This window comes from Coffea eugenioides, chromosome 4 (genome assembly GCF_003713205.1).
Source record: "Coffea eugenioides isolate CCC68of chromosome 4, Ceug_1.0, whole genome shotgun sequence".
Classification (NCBI taxonomy): Eukaryota; Viridiplantae; Streptophyta; class Magnoliopsida; order Gentianales; family Rubiaceae; genus Coffea; species Coffea eugenioides.
Genome location: NC_040038.1, coordinates 32726058 through 32742218, shown reverse-complemented (window position 1 = coordinate 32742218; position 16161 = coordinate 32726058). Strand labels below are relative to the sequence as shown.

At 35.1% G+C, this 16161-nt stretch overlaps 1 protein-coding gene across 2 annotated transcripts; it reads left to right on the top strand.

Annotated features, from left to right (window-relative positions):
• Window positions 1–4998: 4998 nt before the first annotated feature.
• Window positions 4999–9456, top strand: LOC113768141 (mitochondrial substrate carrier family protein E). 2 transcript variants are annotated; one of them, XM_027312387.1, is made up of 9 exons: window positions 4999–5242; window positions 5437–5552; window positions 5696–5771; window positions 5922–6071; window positions 6184–6394; window positions 6881–6926; window positions 7903–8023; window positions 8125–8197; window positions 8807–9456. In XM_027312387.1, exons 1-9 carry the CDS (start codon window positions 5155–5157, stop codon window positions 9039–9041), a joined length of 1116 nt encoding a protein of 371 aa, XP_027168188.1. In that variant the 5' UTR covers window positions 4999–5154; the 3' UTR covers window positions 9042–9456. The 2 variants fall into 2 exon arrangements, with proteins under 2 accessions (XP_027168188.1, XP_027168189.1); XM_027312388.1 differs by having other exon boundaries at window positions 5001–5242; window positions 5714–5771.
• Window positions 9457–16161: the final 6705 nt, after the last annotated feature.

The window sequence follows — 16161 nt, the reverse complement described above, 5'->3', positions numbered from 1 at the left end:
TTTTATTTTGTATGCTTGCATGCTTGTGTGTTTACATGTTTACTCGCTTTCTTAGGGTCTTTACATCTAGATACCATACTTATATGCTATGTGCTCTATGTAATTTATGTGTTTACTTACTTTTATTATGTTCTATATGATTTATTTGATTAGAATAAATGTATAACGTCACCACATTAGTCCAATGCTAGTTGTAGCCATTTGTTCCGATTTCTTGCTAGTCCAATGCTAGTGAGAATTGATAGACATGGGTTAGTCCAATGCTAGACTCTTAGGAACCGTCCACGCACTAGATTATGCTTGTGTGATAAATCACTACATTTCATGCATATTTTCTACTTTTTAGGACCCTTACCATTTTTTGCATGATATTTCCTCCATATGTATATCCCTTAGCCATATGTGCGAAACACGACATTTAGACTTGCATTTCATGTAAGAAAAATTAGGAGTAGGTTAGTGCATTTGCTTGATTAGGTTAGAGAGTACCCTTTAAATATGGGATATAGACGAGTATGATTTCTTAATTTTAGCACGCTCGTATCTCCTCTATAAAAAAGAAAAATATAGTCACGAATCTTAGTTCCCCGCACCCGTTATGCTGCATTCCTTTAGGTCATGTATATTTGTATATTATTATTTTCCTTTCTTTTCTTTTCTTCGAGTATCATATTTTGCATATTCGTGACATCTTCAAAAAATCACTTTTGGGCGTCGCAATTAATGCAATTTGCACCAACTAAAATTCGAAAAGACATATTGACCATTTCGATAGCCATTAGGTCTAGGTTTGTATTCATATAGTAACATCTAAATGTGATAAGTTTTATAGGTTAAATTAAGAAAAATTTTCGACTAAATCACGCAACTAGCCTTGGTTAGATTGAAAGGGTGTCTTAGATTTCATCCTTACATTTCCTTTCTTCAACCGTGACTCTCGAGCCCATTTCTCTTGATTTTCAAAGATTTGGAGTCGTTTAAAAAGGGTTTTCCTCTACTTTTTATTTGAAATACATTTTTTGATGACTTGGCACACCTTAACTCAATACCAAGTAGCAACTCTTATTTTTTTTTAAATATCGTTTTTAGACTTTTATTTTTGGGGTAAAATCGTCGCACTTTTTAAGTCCCACTTAGGCCTATTTTCTTTATTTACTTTTTAAAAATCAAAAACTCATTTTCATTCAAAATTAATCAAATTCATTTTTTAAAACTCCGTGATTTTTATTTTTCAAAAAATGGGCCATGACAGGTATTAATCAAACTAGTTCTTTGCTTGAAGGCAGTTTAATGGTTCCAGATTTTGATGGCGAGGATGTTGCTATTATCTCCAATTCGTTTGCTGCATTACAAAATCTGTCGGGTGAGGAGGGCCACTTATTTTCAAAAGAACAAGGATTTAAACATCAAGTGATAGAAAAGATTTGGATTGAAATTGAGGGGATAATGCAAGAGGGCAAGATGCGCTTGATCTAGCTATGCGGAGTGATGATTATCAGCGAACTTTGTGAGCTATATACAGCCACACACCATTGGTGAATAAGGTTACTATGTCAGAAGAGGAAGGTCAGTTGGAGGATGGGGTGAAGCCGAAAAATTTTGTTCGAACACAGTCATCCAATCTCCTATATCCACTAGCATCTAAATATCAATTGATCGCTTTTGGCAAGTCTTTGAATCGTGGTTTCACTGTATCTGGTATGGATGTGATGGAGAATGTTAGATAACATGACTTTACACTTGATGATCAGATGCGTATTTGATACGAACTCGACCCAACAAGAACCTGTCTTGAAGAACCAAGTCGATCAGGCAGCGGAAGGATCTATCTTGATCAAGTTATGGAACAATAACTACCTTGCTAGACCTAAAGAGAACCCGTCTCTAGAAACCTAGTGGATTGGTTATTGGTTAAGGAACAATAACTACCTTGCTAGACCTAAAGAGAACCCGTCTCTAGAAACCTAGTGGATTGGCTATTGGCTTGAAAGAACAAGATGATGTAATCATCTTGCCTTGAACACCACAAGTATCCAAGCTAAATACTTGATACAGTTCAAGAAGAAACTCAAGTTCCATCAAGGAACTCCATAAAAGGAGACAACTCTCTTTTTATTAATTCATCTTCAATATCATGTGTCTCAATAGTTAAATAAAGTTGGCTATTTATAATCTTACAAGACTCAAAATCCTAATCTAAATTGGAAACAATACAAGCTTCCTAATTTGACTTGACACAACTTCCTAAATAAATTTGGAAGCAATTAACTACTTTTCTAAAACTCTAATTCAATTAGAATAGGAAATTAACTGACTCAATTGGCTTAACTATGGTCAACATGACCTTAGCCTTTATTTCCCTTAATAACTCAAGACTAACTAACAAGTATTGCTGGAAACTTACTTAAATAAATAACAAGAAATAAGCATGACAAATCTTCAATGATTCTTGAACCCGATTGCACCATCAACCATCAATCGAATTTTCTTGAATTTGAAGGGAATCCAAATCTTTATGTTCTCATCAGTATTGTCCCTTCTTCAATAGCTCAACCTACTAAGCACCCACGTTATAATACGAGAAGTTAAGTAAAAACAAGAAATAAGTCACTAGGTGGAAGAGGTCTCCGCTCCTTCATGTGGGATTGAGAAATAGGCCATGAGAAAGTTTGTTTAGGCACTTTTCAATAGCTCCGAGGTCAAATTTGGCCCCCCTCAAAATCTTTATATCTTTATTTTTATTTAGTTAATAAAAAAATGCAATTTACAAAAAAAATAAAATAAAAAGGGACAAAATAGACATTTTATACTAATAAATAAAAAATTAAAAAAAAAACATATATCTGTGAAACTCGATTGAACTCGATTAAGCTTGACAAGTTTTTGACTTTCACATATTAAGTTCGAACTTGACTCGTCAAGTATTTCGAACTGCTTGAACTCTAGTTCAAACTCGATCAATGCGAGTTCGAGCTTAAGCGTTAATCGAGTAAACTCGTGACCTACTTGATTAAGTTCAATTTGTTTGCACCCCTAGTCCTCTCCTATTTACTATTATCCATGGACCAAAGATGTGACTATTTCCGGTAAGATTTTGTTGATCCAAAACTATTTCAACATTACAAGTTTTTACTGTTGATGTTTATGCCGTTGCAATAGTTGTCTTCTTCGAAGTCATAGCCATTGAGGCTTGGTTGCAGGACTCTAATTTGTGGCCAACTCTCCCGCAATCAAAGCAAATTGATGAAAAATATTCGTATTCAACTGAGTGAACATGTTTCCTTAGTTTGAAGCGAGGGATAAGTGGCTTACTAAGATCTATTTCAATACATATGCATGCAGATTTGCCTTTCATTGTTGTTGCAGTGTTGAAATCTATCTTAATTGGCCTTCCCATTTTTCTCAACAATCATGAATAAAGGCTTTGACTTATAATATTCTATAGGAAGCTTCGATATCCTTTATCCAAACTGAAGTTTTGGACTCCTTCACCATTGACGGTTTGAAGTCTGGTGTCCATTTTATGGACAGTGAAGTAGTGGTTCATGATATAATACATGGCCCTTCTGTAAGAACTTTGTGCCTATCAGCTGCCGAATCAAATTTGAACAAAAAGTAATTATTTTCAATACCTATCATAATCATAATCTCAATCTCCCTGAAGATCCCACATGCTTCTCGTTTTTGTCTTCAATAAGTCATGACTAATAGATCTTCCTTGCAGTTTTACCGTGGATTGTTTTTCCAATCCTTTCGAAGATCCTTCACAAGTTTTGATGGCAACACACAACATTTGGGTAGAGAGGATCATCATCCTCTTCATGGCTTGTTTGCTTCGTATCCTCGTCAGAGCCACCTTCTTCATCCTCTTCACCAAACAGATCCTCATCTGAGAGATTTTCATCAGCTAATTCAAAATAAACCAGTTGAGGAGCTGCTAGTTTAGAGCCTAAAATAACATCTTTGAATGTCTTAGCATTTTCTCTATTTCCTCTGCTTTCCCAGTTTGTTGCATTCATAGAGCTAACGGGTACGTTCCACCCACTTTCTGCAACTCCAACTTGATATTGTTTATCATTTGCATTGGGATCTTTCATGTTGCCATCATTCTTAATCCTTTTTTTTTTTTTTTACTTATTTTCATGTGGTCCTACTCCTCCTTTGATGGAGGAGTGATGTCCATTGAAATAGCAATTGGTGAGAGAGCAGACATGGAGAGCCCCTCATGGTAGCTCGATTGATCACGACACGCCTCCTAAGGCAATCGTTGTCTATTCTCGCAAGGGTTCGAGTCCTATGGTTATCGTATTTAGGGGATGGGGCCTCTCCTCTCGGGGTGGTGGGGGATTAGTCGGATCCGATTTACCCGATGGCCCGCATACCTCCTCCGTCAGACAAAAAAAAAAAAAAAAAAAGAGAGAGAGCAGACATGGAGCGGAAAAGAAAGCAAAAATCTTTGAGGCATTCTGAACCTGAAGGAAAGTAATGGATGGTTTACTTTTAGGTCTCTGGCAAAGTTCTGTCATTTGTGCGTGAAGCACCAAATTCAAAAAGTTGGGAATTATTACGTGTGTAATTTAACTTGAAAATCAATTCTACAAAATACTTTTGGAGCCCCTTCTTTGTAATCATAAGTATAAGTATTTTTAAGTTTTTATAGGGCTTATTTTTTCCTCAACTAAAATTTAGCAACATTGAAGATAAAAAAATTATATACACACAATACAAATAAAAAATTGAAGAAAAAAATTCAGGAAGATATAAATTTACAATAAGGCCAAAAGAAATTGAATAAATTAAAGATTAAAGTTATATAAAAAAAATAAAAAAATAGATTTAAATATTGAACGAATGAACTTAAACCCATTCCAATGTAATTCGGTTCAAATTAGTTTCAAAACTAATATGAATAAGATTAGGTAAACTTACTTGGTCCATATCAAACCAAGCAAATCTGACTGATCCCGCTGGTTTTGCCATCTCTAAATTAATCCAACCCACTTGACGCGGTTTCAAGCCGCTACGTCCTTTAATTCTAGCGTCACCTAAAACCCCAAAATTCCGAGTCCGACATAAGGAGCCCTGCTAATTCATAAACCCTAAAAACTCCTTTGTTATTCTGCTTCTCAGTTCCCAGTTCTCTCAGCTCCAGCCATGGTGGACCCGAATCCATCCTCAAGTAATCAACCATTTACTCTTTCAACAACTAAAACCTCCGCTTCTACTCAAAATCATTTCTTCGGTAAAACCCCCATTCTCATCTTTAATTTTGTAGGGTTTCTGTGCATTGCATGTGATTTTAAGCTTTATTAGTGTGGAATTTTATCCTAAGATTTTTCCTTAAACTCAGAATTTCTCCACGCTTGTTCAATATTCAAACCGTTACCTGAGTTAATTTTTTCTGCTTTTTTCTTGTTTCTAATTGAATGGGTGCAGTGTGGAGGGAATTTTTATGGGGGGCAATTGCTGGTGCATTTGGGGAAGGAATGCTGCATCCGGTTGATACCATCAAGACCCGGATTCAAAGCCAAGCCCTTCTCAGAGGTTGCCGGGTACTATTACTACTGATATTTACGGCATGTTTTTTCCACTTTTTTTTTGGTCGGTGACAATCTTCATTGCCTTTTTTTTAGTGCTTCTTGCTGAGAATTTTTTTAATTACATGATTTTATTGCCTTTTTTTTGGTTAAATAAGCTTTTATACAACTTTCAGAACCAAAAGAGCATATTGCAGATGGTCCGAACTGTTTGGGCAACTGATGGTTTAACTGGTAATTGAAATTTTTTGTTTGTTTATTGACTCACTTTTTTTGCTTTGGGTATCGATCTATATTCATTGTGTGCTCACTGAAATGATGTTTTTGGTACATACTGGTGAAGTTTGTCCTTTTTGTTGCACCGTTGACATAATTTGTGGACAGGGTTTTACCGAGGAATTACACCAGGGGTCGCTGGATCTCTTGCTACTGGAGCTACATACTTTGGAGTTATAGAGTCCACCAAGAAGTGGATAGAAACATCGCATCCCAATCTTGGTGGCCACTGGGCACATTTTATTGCCGGAGCTGTTGGTATAATTCTTAATGATTTGGTTATTTAGTGGCTAGAGTCCTGTTTCGTTGTTTCAATGATGTAAAGCACGTTAGTTAAACTAGTTCCCCTTGTTCAATTAACGCTTTTCAGGGGATACGCTTGGCTCTTTCGTGTATGTGCCATGCGAAGTGATGAAGCAACGCATGCAGGTCCAAGGATCAAAGAAATACTGGAGTTCTGTGGTGATGAAAGGTAGTGCACACATGAAGCATGGCAACCCTATGTATGGTTACTATTCTGGACTATATCAAGCTGGCTGTTCAATATGGAAGGAACAAGGGCTGAAGGGGTTATATGCAGGGTATGTGCTGTAGAATTTGATTAGCTTACCTAGTGTCAAATGCTTCATTATGTAATTAACGCAGCAGTTAAGTAGTGGGATGAGCATACTAATACTCCTGAATATGTTTAAACCATTTGTCTCGTGGCCAATATGAATATCATCTCCTGTAATGTTGAATACTTGAACAAAACTTGTATGAAGATTTTAAAATTTTCAATACTTGATTTTTTTTTTTTCCTAGTTCAACAATAATAACAGTACTTGTGTTTCAAGAAGTTGATTATTGGATGCCATCGCATTTACTGCAATGCTGTAAAACGTTGTTTTATGTTTCTTAATTCTTCATGTGTTCTACTTAACAACTTTGAGTGGAATTATCTTGTTCAATTGGCTATGGATCCATCTATAAGAGTTCTTTACTTCATTTGGAGAATGTTTTTTCTTCATTTGATCTCTGCCTTTTTGTCTCTCTCTCAATGTTTTTGTTTGCTTTATATTTTCCAGGTACTGGTCTACACTTGCAAGGGATGTGCCATTTGCTGGTCTGATGGTATACATAGTGATGATCTATTGGTTTTTCTCATTGTTTTTCTGGTTCTCTGATATTTCTTTACACTAAATGACCCCAGCCTCCTGTCCTGCCTATGCTATGTTCCCTTGCAAAGGCCTATACGCTTAACTTTAGATGAAAAAGCTAGAATACTTAGGATTCTTTGTTTTCCAGTATTTCTTTTTTCCTGTCTTCTAAAACTAACATGTTGTCTAATTAAATAACGCTGTGGATCCATATCCAACCATGAACTTTTGATTATTCTTCCTTTTTCTTGAATTTAGTGCACTACATCATACTTGCAGTCCCAAAGTGATGTCTTCTTGGAAGGATTTTATTTCTTTCTATGTAAAGAGGATCTCAAAGGGAATATCTCTTCACTTCACCCTGCCGCACCTTTGTCCGACTTCATTTTGCACTAGAGTAGCCGTGTTGGCAGGACTTACTGCGATCATGCATGACCTAGCATTTTTATTGGCAAAGATTTAAATGTTCAGAAAGCAAATTTGCTCGCGTTACTTACTCAGCAGGTCATGTTCTTGAGCATTTTGCTTGGTCAAACAAGGCATTTAGGTTAACTCTGGTCATTTTCAGAAATGCTGTTTGGATTCTTGCTGAGGTAGTGGACCTTATTTTACCTGAGCAGAGTGTTTTTTCTGATGAAGCAACTCTTAGTGCTTAGCAGTTTTTTTGTTTATTTATTTTTTGTGTACTGTGTAATGATGGTTGTCTCAATTTGCTTAGTATGTCATGTTTTTAGCGCAGTTGTCCCTTTGATGAAAAACACCACTATAAGAAAAGAAATATCACCATGGTAATCCCTGTAACAGTTCTACTACTAGTCCCCCTGGTAACTGCATCTACATATTGTAAATGAATTTCTTGAGTGAATCAATTTCATTCATTTGATTAACTACATTCCTTCATTTTCTGGTGACCCTTCTGTTGTATAAATTTTATGTTTCACAATCCACAGGTCACTTTTTATGAGGCCTTCAAAAATGTGACAGAGTATGGGAGGCAAAGATTGTTTCCTGATTCAAATCGCTATCTGAACAGCTCTATTGAGGGGCTTTTATTGGGAGGATTGGCTGGTGGTATGTATCTATCTTCTGTTGTATCCTTTTACCTCATTCGTTATCCTTATGGTGAGGGTTGGCTGGGGGTAGGATGTTACCTTGTTGCTCATGCTTTACAGGTTTAAGTGCATATCTTACTACTCCACTGGATGTAGTTAAAACAAGGCTTCAAGTACAAGGAACAACCTTGAGGTATTCTGTTTTGGAATTTTCTTTATGTTGCTACTTCAACTGTTGTTTAGAAACTTGGAATCTACCAAAATGACTGCAAAGAATAGATCTTTTTTAGTAACTCATGAGGAAGATAGACATTTTTCCTGGTGGTATATCCTTTTTGGCTGGAAACAGAGAAGATTACCATCTTTTCTGAGGGTAAAATAACTTAGCAACACCCGTGACATTTTTAACGTCATATTAAAATTTTGCAGAATTTGGAATAGTGAAAGATGAACGCATAAATGAAAAAGCTAAAGGTGGTCAAACTTTGTCATTTATTTTACCCTCTGAGACTGGGAGAATATAATGTTACCATGTCATAAAGTCAATAGAGTTGATTGTTTGAATGTGCGATGACATCTTCCAATTTCAGTTTTCTTGAAATGTTAAAGTCCTTTTTACTCCTGATGTTGCTCAATTATTGTATGCCTTCAACCCGAATTACCACTAAACTATTCTTTGTACTACATGGGAATCTTCAGATATAAGATGATCCTGATAAATACTACTAATAAGATGAATACTGATAAATACTACTAATAAGATGATACTGAGGCCGTGTTTTCAATATTTGTATGCTTGCAGGTATAATGGCTGGTTGGACGTGATCCAGAAGACATGGTCAACTGAAGGTATTAGGGGAATCTTCAGAGGTAGCATTCCCAGAATCATGTGGTATGTTCCCGCTTCTGCTCTGACTTTCATGGCCGTAGAGTTTCTCAGGGAGCATTTTAATGATGGCGTGAATGATGACAAATTGAAAGAAGTTGCAAGCCTGTCAATAGACAAAAATGCTTCTTCCTTTCAGGAGGTGTCTTAGAATAATGGATGAGAAACATTTGCTAACAATTTTGGCCTGCTGAAACGTTGTCCAGTTTCATGATGGCTCATTACATCAGATTAAAATAATCTGTATATGCTAACAATCCCAGCTGATATGCAATTTGGCCTGGGAAATACCTCAGTTACACTGGTGCAGCTAACAGAAATGCAGTCAGCCTACAGAGATGTGCAAATGCCTGTTCTGTGGCTTGTACGAAAAGAACTTGAGAATTAATTTTCAACTTAGTTTATCTGTGAGCTTGTATCTGTTAACCTGAATGGATGTGCATTCATGATGACAGGAGACCCCCAATTTTTTAATCCAATTATGTGTGTATCTCAGTAGCCATTGCAATGAGTAATAATATTCTACTTCGGTCAGCAGTGAGATGAAATTTGCTGCCGTTTTGATCTTTTTGCATGTTCAGAACCGAGGGCAGAGTTTATTCCCAGTCATGGTGTCCAAATCGCCTTTGGGCATAAAGATTTGGACCATTTTCTAGAGTAATGACTGGTCATGTCATATGCATCAAATTTGCATCTATAAAGGAGAGCTATTGTGTACCTATAAAAGAGCAGTGGATCCCTGTTAAACAAATGGATTGGACCGTAAAATGAGCTGTTTCAGGCGCTCCTTGCACTGCTACTGCTGTGGACTGGAGCCTGGTTGTAGTTCAATTGCAGCATTGGGGATTCTTTAAAATTTTGATAACGGAACAGATATATCCCTTTTATAATTTTTTTTCCCTCTCTGATATGGATTAATGCAACTCATCATAAAGTCAGACTAAACATATTTTTCACTTGATGGATGAATGATATTTGTCAATGTTATATGCTGGTTGGATAAATTAATTAGCAATTGTGGAGTTGCAAATTTCTGTGGGAAAAAAATCCCTGAACATTTTTAATGAAAATGTGTGATTACAACTTTATAATACAAGATACGATCTTTTATTGAATTTATTTTCAGACACAAAACCATGCTAATTTTACAAATAAAGTAACAAATCGACCACCTAAGAACTTGCATAATATTGTGCAAATGAAGTACAGCCCTTGAAACCACCTAAAAGCTTACCTAATGTTGTGCAAATGAAGTACAACCCTTGTACAACCCTATTATTGGTTGGTCTTTTCAAACTTTTTCCAGTTAAACAACCGAGAACAATCGAAAACATTACAATTATACTCCTTTTTCCTTTTTTTTCTTCCTCCCAATCTAGATCAATACAACACATAATAAACTTAGCCGTTATTTGCAACTGATTTTAGAAATCTTATTTTAGATTTTGATTTTTGAAAAGCTATTTTATTGTGCTCTTAATTGATTTTGAAACTTGATTTTAGATTTTTGAACCAAAAAAAAGACTAAAAATCAGAAGCATGTCTTGGTGCGCTTTTGGATTTTGATTCTACCCTTCCTTTTTCATGCAGATGAAAATACCTCTCAAATCCCAGCATAATTACTAACCTACCTAGCGATTAGATAACTTTCTATGTCACACGCCTCTCTGTAACTTCCTCTTATTCTCATCCCACTCCTACATTCGCTTATGTTTCCCTTCGTTTTCGCATTCAACATGTAATTTCAAAAGAAAAGTAATTGATTAAATAAAAAATTATTTAACTAGCACAAAAATTCATTATGTAGCATATAAGGGTAATTTGGTCATCTTCAACTTTTTTTGAGAACAATATAAGGGTAATTTGGTCATCTTCAACTTTTTTTGAGAACAACTGTGCATCCCTTAAAATTTCTTTTTAAATAGTAAACAAGAACACATGAATTATTTTGCAAAATCTTATTTTCGAAGAGCAATTTTACAAAATTCGTTTTTACAAAATCAAAATCAGTTGAGAGCAAACCCATAAACTAAATCTAATCCATACTTTGATGGATGAACACTCACTAAGTTTTGGTAGAATAGAAACTAACTTAGAATTAGGACCTTTGGTTAGAACTTGAGATTTCAATATTGACCACTATCTTGATTCTCATAGAAAAAATTAAAAAGTCTCTTGGATTTTAATATAAGCAGTTAGGTTGTACCTGTAGATTGTAGTTTGAACATATTAAAATGACTCACGCTTAGATAGACCCGAATTTTAAAGATCCAATAGACCTGATTGTGTCACACCATTTGGTGAGCTGGTGTGACACAATCAGACATATTGGATCTTTGAAAATCGGGTTTACCCAAGTTTTGCCATTTAGTTTCTAATTTTGTTTATGGTTCCCTGGATAATGGACAATTTCTAAGCATTTTTTCTTCTTCTCCAAACCTTCAAGAGTTGAGAGTGACCGTGTAAACCTCCATCTAGAAAGTATATTTTAATTCATGTCTCAGATTGAAGTTTATGTTTATTAAATCATGTCATGGGGTTAAAGAAATAAATATTCATGCTGCTAAAACTTGCATTTTTCTATTGTTATGCTAATGACTAAATAAATTATGTACTTCATTTTGTTTCCAATTTGGAAAATTTGTGTCTTCGCTGCAATGGTAGTGGTACAATGCCTCGTATCTTCGTTGAAGTCACAAAAGATTCAGCTAAAACCTTTATTGCTTTAGATTACAGCTGAAGAAGCTTTTAGAGACACTTCCATTGTTTTGTTGCCACATTTTTCAGTTTTATAGTAAGAGACTTGGTATTGTGAGACAAATAGGAAGGCCATTTGTTGTTGCAATCTTAAAGCATATTTGCAAGCTCAATTTGTTGAGAAATAATAAGTTATTGTTTCAGAATGCTTGTAAAACGTTGTTAAAAAAAAAAAAAAACTAAATAACCTCAATCAGCCAAAGAAGAAAAAGATGCAAAAAGATTTAGCAAGAAACAATTCCATATGGTTTGGCCTATTATTCAAAAACTATTTTTCCAAATACAAAGTTATAGTAATACACAAATAAAAATAATTTCAAAACATATAACTTTGTTTTTAAGATATTGTGTAAATTATATGTTTTGAAATTATTTTTATTTGTGTATTACTATAACTTTGTATTTGGAAAAATAGTTTTTGAATAATAGGCCAATCCATATGGAATTGTTTCTTGCTAAATCTTTTTGCATCTTTTTCTTCTTTGGCTGATTGAGGTTATTTAGTTTTTTGTTTTTTTTAACAACGTTTTACAAGCATTCTGAAACAATAACTTATTATTTCTCAACAAATTGAGCTTGCAAATATGCTTTAAGATTGCACCAACAAATGGCCTTCCTATTTGTCTCACAATACCAAGTCTCTTACTTGTTGATAAGTTTGAGGCTCACCATGCATATTGGACATTTAGCATGACACATAATTGTTAGTTTATTTTTGTAATATTCATAGGGGATGCATGCTTGGGATACTGTAGCTTCCTCTCAGTTGTCTATGTTGGTAGTAGGTAAAATATTAATTTGTTTCTGTGTTATCTGATATCCACAAAAGCTATTCAACAAAAATCACTTCTTATAAAGGAACTAGGAGGATAACACCGCCTGATGCGCAGTGTAATTTTCATTCTTGCCCACAAATACCCAATTATTCAAATTCAGAAATTAAATATGAATAGTTATATAAATGTGCATCAATATCTTTGCAGTAATTTTTTGTATTTTTATGAAGCAGTAAAAATAAGTTGCATTTTTAGCTTAATAACTAACTGACAAAGTCACATTTCTTTTTCTTTTTCCTTTTTTTTTTTGCATAAAAGAAACTTTAAAATTAAAACAATATACAATCATATCGAGATACAAAACAAGAATAAAATCTCCAGAGTCATTTTGCCACAATTCAAAAATTGTGGGGCATAGCATCATAATAAAGACATCTTGTTGTCAGCATCCTACATCAGTTAAATAGTATGCCGTCCAATTTGATTCCAATTTGATTCACAGCATACATGCTTTGATATGACGAGATACCTACAATTAGATATAACCATAGCACATTGTAAATAGCATTATCATATTGGTTTAAAAGATATAAAATATTAATAGCATCAACTTCCAATTCCAATTGGTGGCAATTATGATCTGTAGCATCCTTAGTTCTCTTCTCTATCCCAAAAGTTTAGCTAGAAGATTGGGAGCTATTCCTAGTCTTTTACTGATACGATGGTCCAAAGACCATATCAATTCCTTATAACTCACAGATACAGGCACTGTATCTCTACATAAACCACTTAAAATGACCAAGACTATTTACACAAGTTGGAGAGAGAATACCATCCATGTGAAGTCAAAACACTTCTAGATAAAAGACATTTGGTAAAACACTAACTAATATTTTGCAAAGAAGTCAGTTATATGACCAACTGAAAAGGATGATCCTACCTTACCTCCACTTCCCCAAAACCACAAGATCGGGTAATGCCAGTTGTATCGCTAAAATTCTTAACTTGGAAAGCTACACCTGGGTACTATATCTACACTGTAGATAAGAGAATATTACAAAAAAAAAAAACAAACAGTGGGCAAAATGCTTTTTGGTAACTGAAATTATATGATAATTTAGAAAGGATGCTTTATATGATTAGCCAATTGATGGACCTAAATGAAGGTTAAATAAAAAGGTTGAACACCTCTTACAAAAAGCTGGACAAAGTAGAAATATATGAAAGCCTCAAGTTTAAACTACCAACCCCATCCTTAAACACAAGAAGAATTGTCCTTTAGAAGGACTAAGGTAAGTCCTTTGTTCCAATCACGTGATGATCAATGATCCTTCTTGATGGGGGTTTCCGAAAGTTGGCAGATCTCAATTTTCTTGATTGTAGTATGCTGCAATTAAGTCCTCTACTTACCTCTAATAACAAAGCCTCTTGGTATACAAACTACTGCTGTTTAAATTGCATGGAAGGATAAATGAAATTCCAAAATGTAATAGAAAGGAGAATGGGTACCTCAAGTTGTGATAGATCTGCCAGTGGATCAGTAGAATGTCTAGCAACTTCCTTAGGCCCCTTGAGAGTAGTATTATGGCTTCCCAAAGTCATCCTAGCAGCTGCAGAATCATTGGGAGGGGCTAGGGGAGGAGACCTAATCCTCACTCCTCCACTGGGGGGTGGTGCTAGGTTTAAAGTTTTGGCCTTTACAGTTCCAGGATGTCCACTTGACAATCCTGTAGCTGAAAGCATGCTTGTTCCACTAGAAGTTTGTTCGTCACATTAATTCGAATAGTTTCACCTTCCTAAAAAATAAAAAGAAAACTGTTAGTCCATAGGAAAAAAGACAACATCAACACAATAACTAAAATTTCACCAAAAATATCAGAACGTAATAAACGAATAAACTGCAAAACTTGGACATAAAATCCGAGACTGCTAGATAAACCTAACAAAGAAAGACAATGGCCAATTTCAAAGGGCCAATTAAGACCATTCCTCTTCATCAGTCTCATCTTAATAGGACAAGCAAGCATAGGATGAGAAAGCAACACAAATTCTACCATGGAAACAAAGTAACGAATCTAACTATTACTTAACAGATTTCAATATCCTATCCAATCCCAAAATCAATAAACAATGCAGTAAAAAATTGTAACATAGACAAACATATACCAGCTTAACTATTAGTCTTGCAGAAGTCAACAATCTAGTGCCCGCTCTCAAAATTCTTTTCAAAGCATTGATAGTAGAAAAACACACAATGAATTCTTAACCTTAATCAAACAATCTTTAGATGGCAAGAAAAGTAAAAATTAGTGACGTAATACTCTGAACATAGCTTTTCTGTGAAGTAATAACTGCACTATGTACTCAAATCTAACTTAGCTTACAAGTCACAACTAATTCGAAAGGCCATTTGCACATTCAACAAAACTGAAATAGAGAATTAGTCATGCATGCACCAATTGTCTCATGCCAAAGTTACTCTTAATACTTACAATTCCAATGACCTGTGAGCAGAATAGAGCTATTAAACCTATTTAAGCAAGCTTATAACTTACAAATCCAAAGCACAGATTTGAAAATTGCAAATTCAGCAGGCACATCACTAAGAAAAGAAACTAAGACCATGCATGCAATTAGCTTCAGCACTAAACAATAAGTGACATTCTACAATCCAAAGCAAAACTCAAATACTAAAACAACTAAAGCTCCCACAAAAAATAGAGAGAGAGAGAGAGAGAGAGAGGAAAAATATCAAAGTCTTGGGACCTTAGTAATCATTAAAACACATGGGACTTTAAGCACTATGGAGATGAACAATTATGTAAATATCAGATTCCTAAATTTCCAACCCCATGAGTCATGAGATACTTTGTGATGTAACTTCTAAATCCTCAAGGAAGGCTCTTTGAATGAACTTTCCCACACTATTTGAGCATATCGGACACTAAAGTTACACATGAAACTACAAATGCATCCCACAGTATTCAAACATATTAGAAACTGAAGGCACACTTCCCAGTGGTGTTACCTGTACAACAAATCATTGCCCAGCAATACTCTTTCCTTATTCATTAAGCAGGGCTTTAGTTGCAAAAAGTACCTCCTCCCTGTTGCTGCATCTTTGCCTAGGGATCCGCCAAGATCCTGTCACCCAAGAATTTTAATATCTTACAATAAATAAAAGTGGAAAATTTTCTAAGGTTCAGATCTCATAAATCAAAGAAGCAGATTGATCCTTATACATTTGGAATTGGATAACTTACTATAGGTTTTCCAATTACTACTGCAGGTGGATAGCCATGAAATTTAGAATACTCATCTAGTATCCAAGCCATTGTTTGCTCAAATGCACGGCATTTCAAATCCAGTTAATTGGATGAGCTTTATAGACAATGTTGTGTTGATCACTATCTTTTTCTCCAAAAGCAAAACTGTCAACTAGTTATGTACTCCAATCATATCATATTGTCAAAAACAAGTTTTGCTGTGACAGTCCCACCTTTCCCTAGGGCGAACCCTAGGGTATCAGCGGACTGCCTGCCAACTCTCGCCGGGGCTCGATCGATCAAAGAACTAGCAACTCAAGATAACCAGTGAAATAATTTCAAATCAAAGCGTACAAACTCTAATGGCATATTATCGTCAAGCCAACTTGTCGCGCCCCACTTTTTGAATGAATGAAATGTGTGTGATGTGTGATGTGTGTGTGAAGTGTGCAAAATGAAAAGTAAAAAGGCC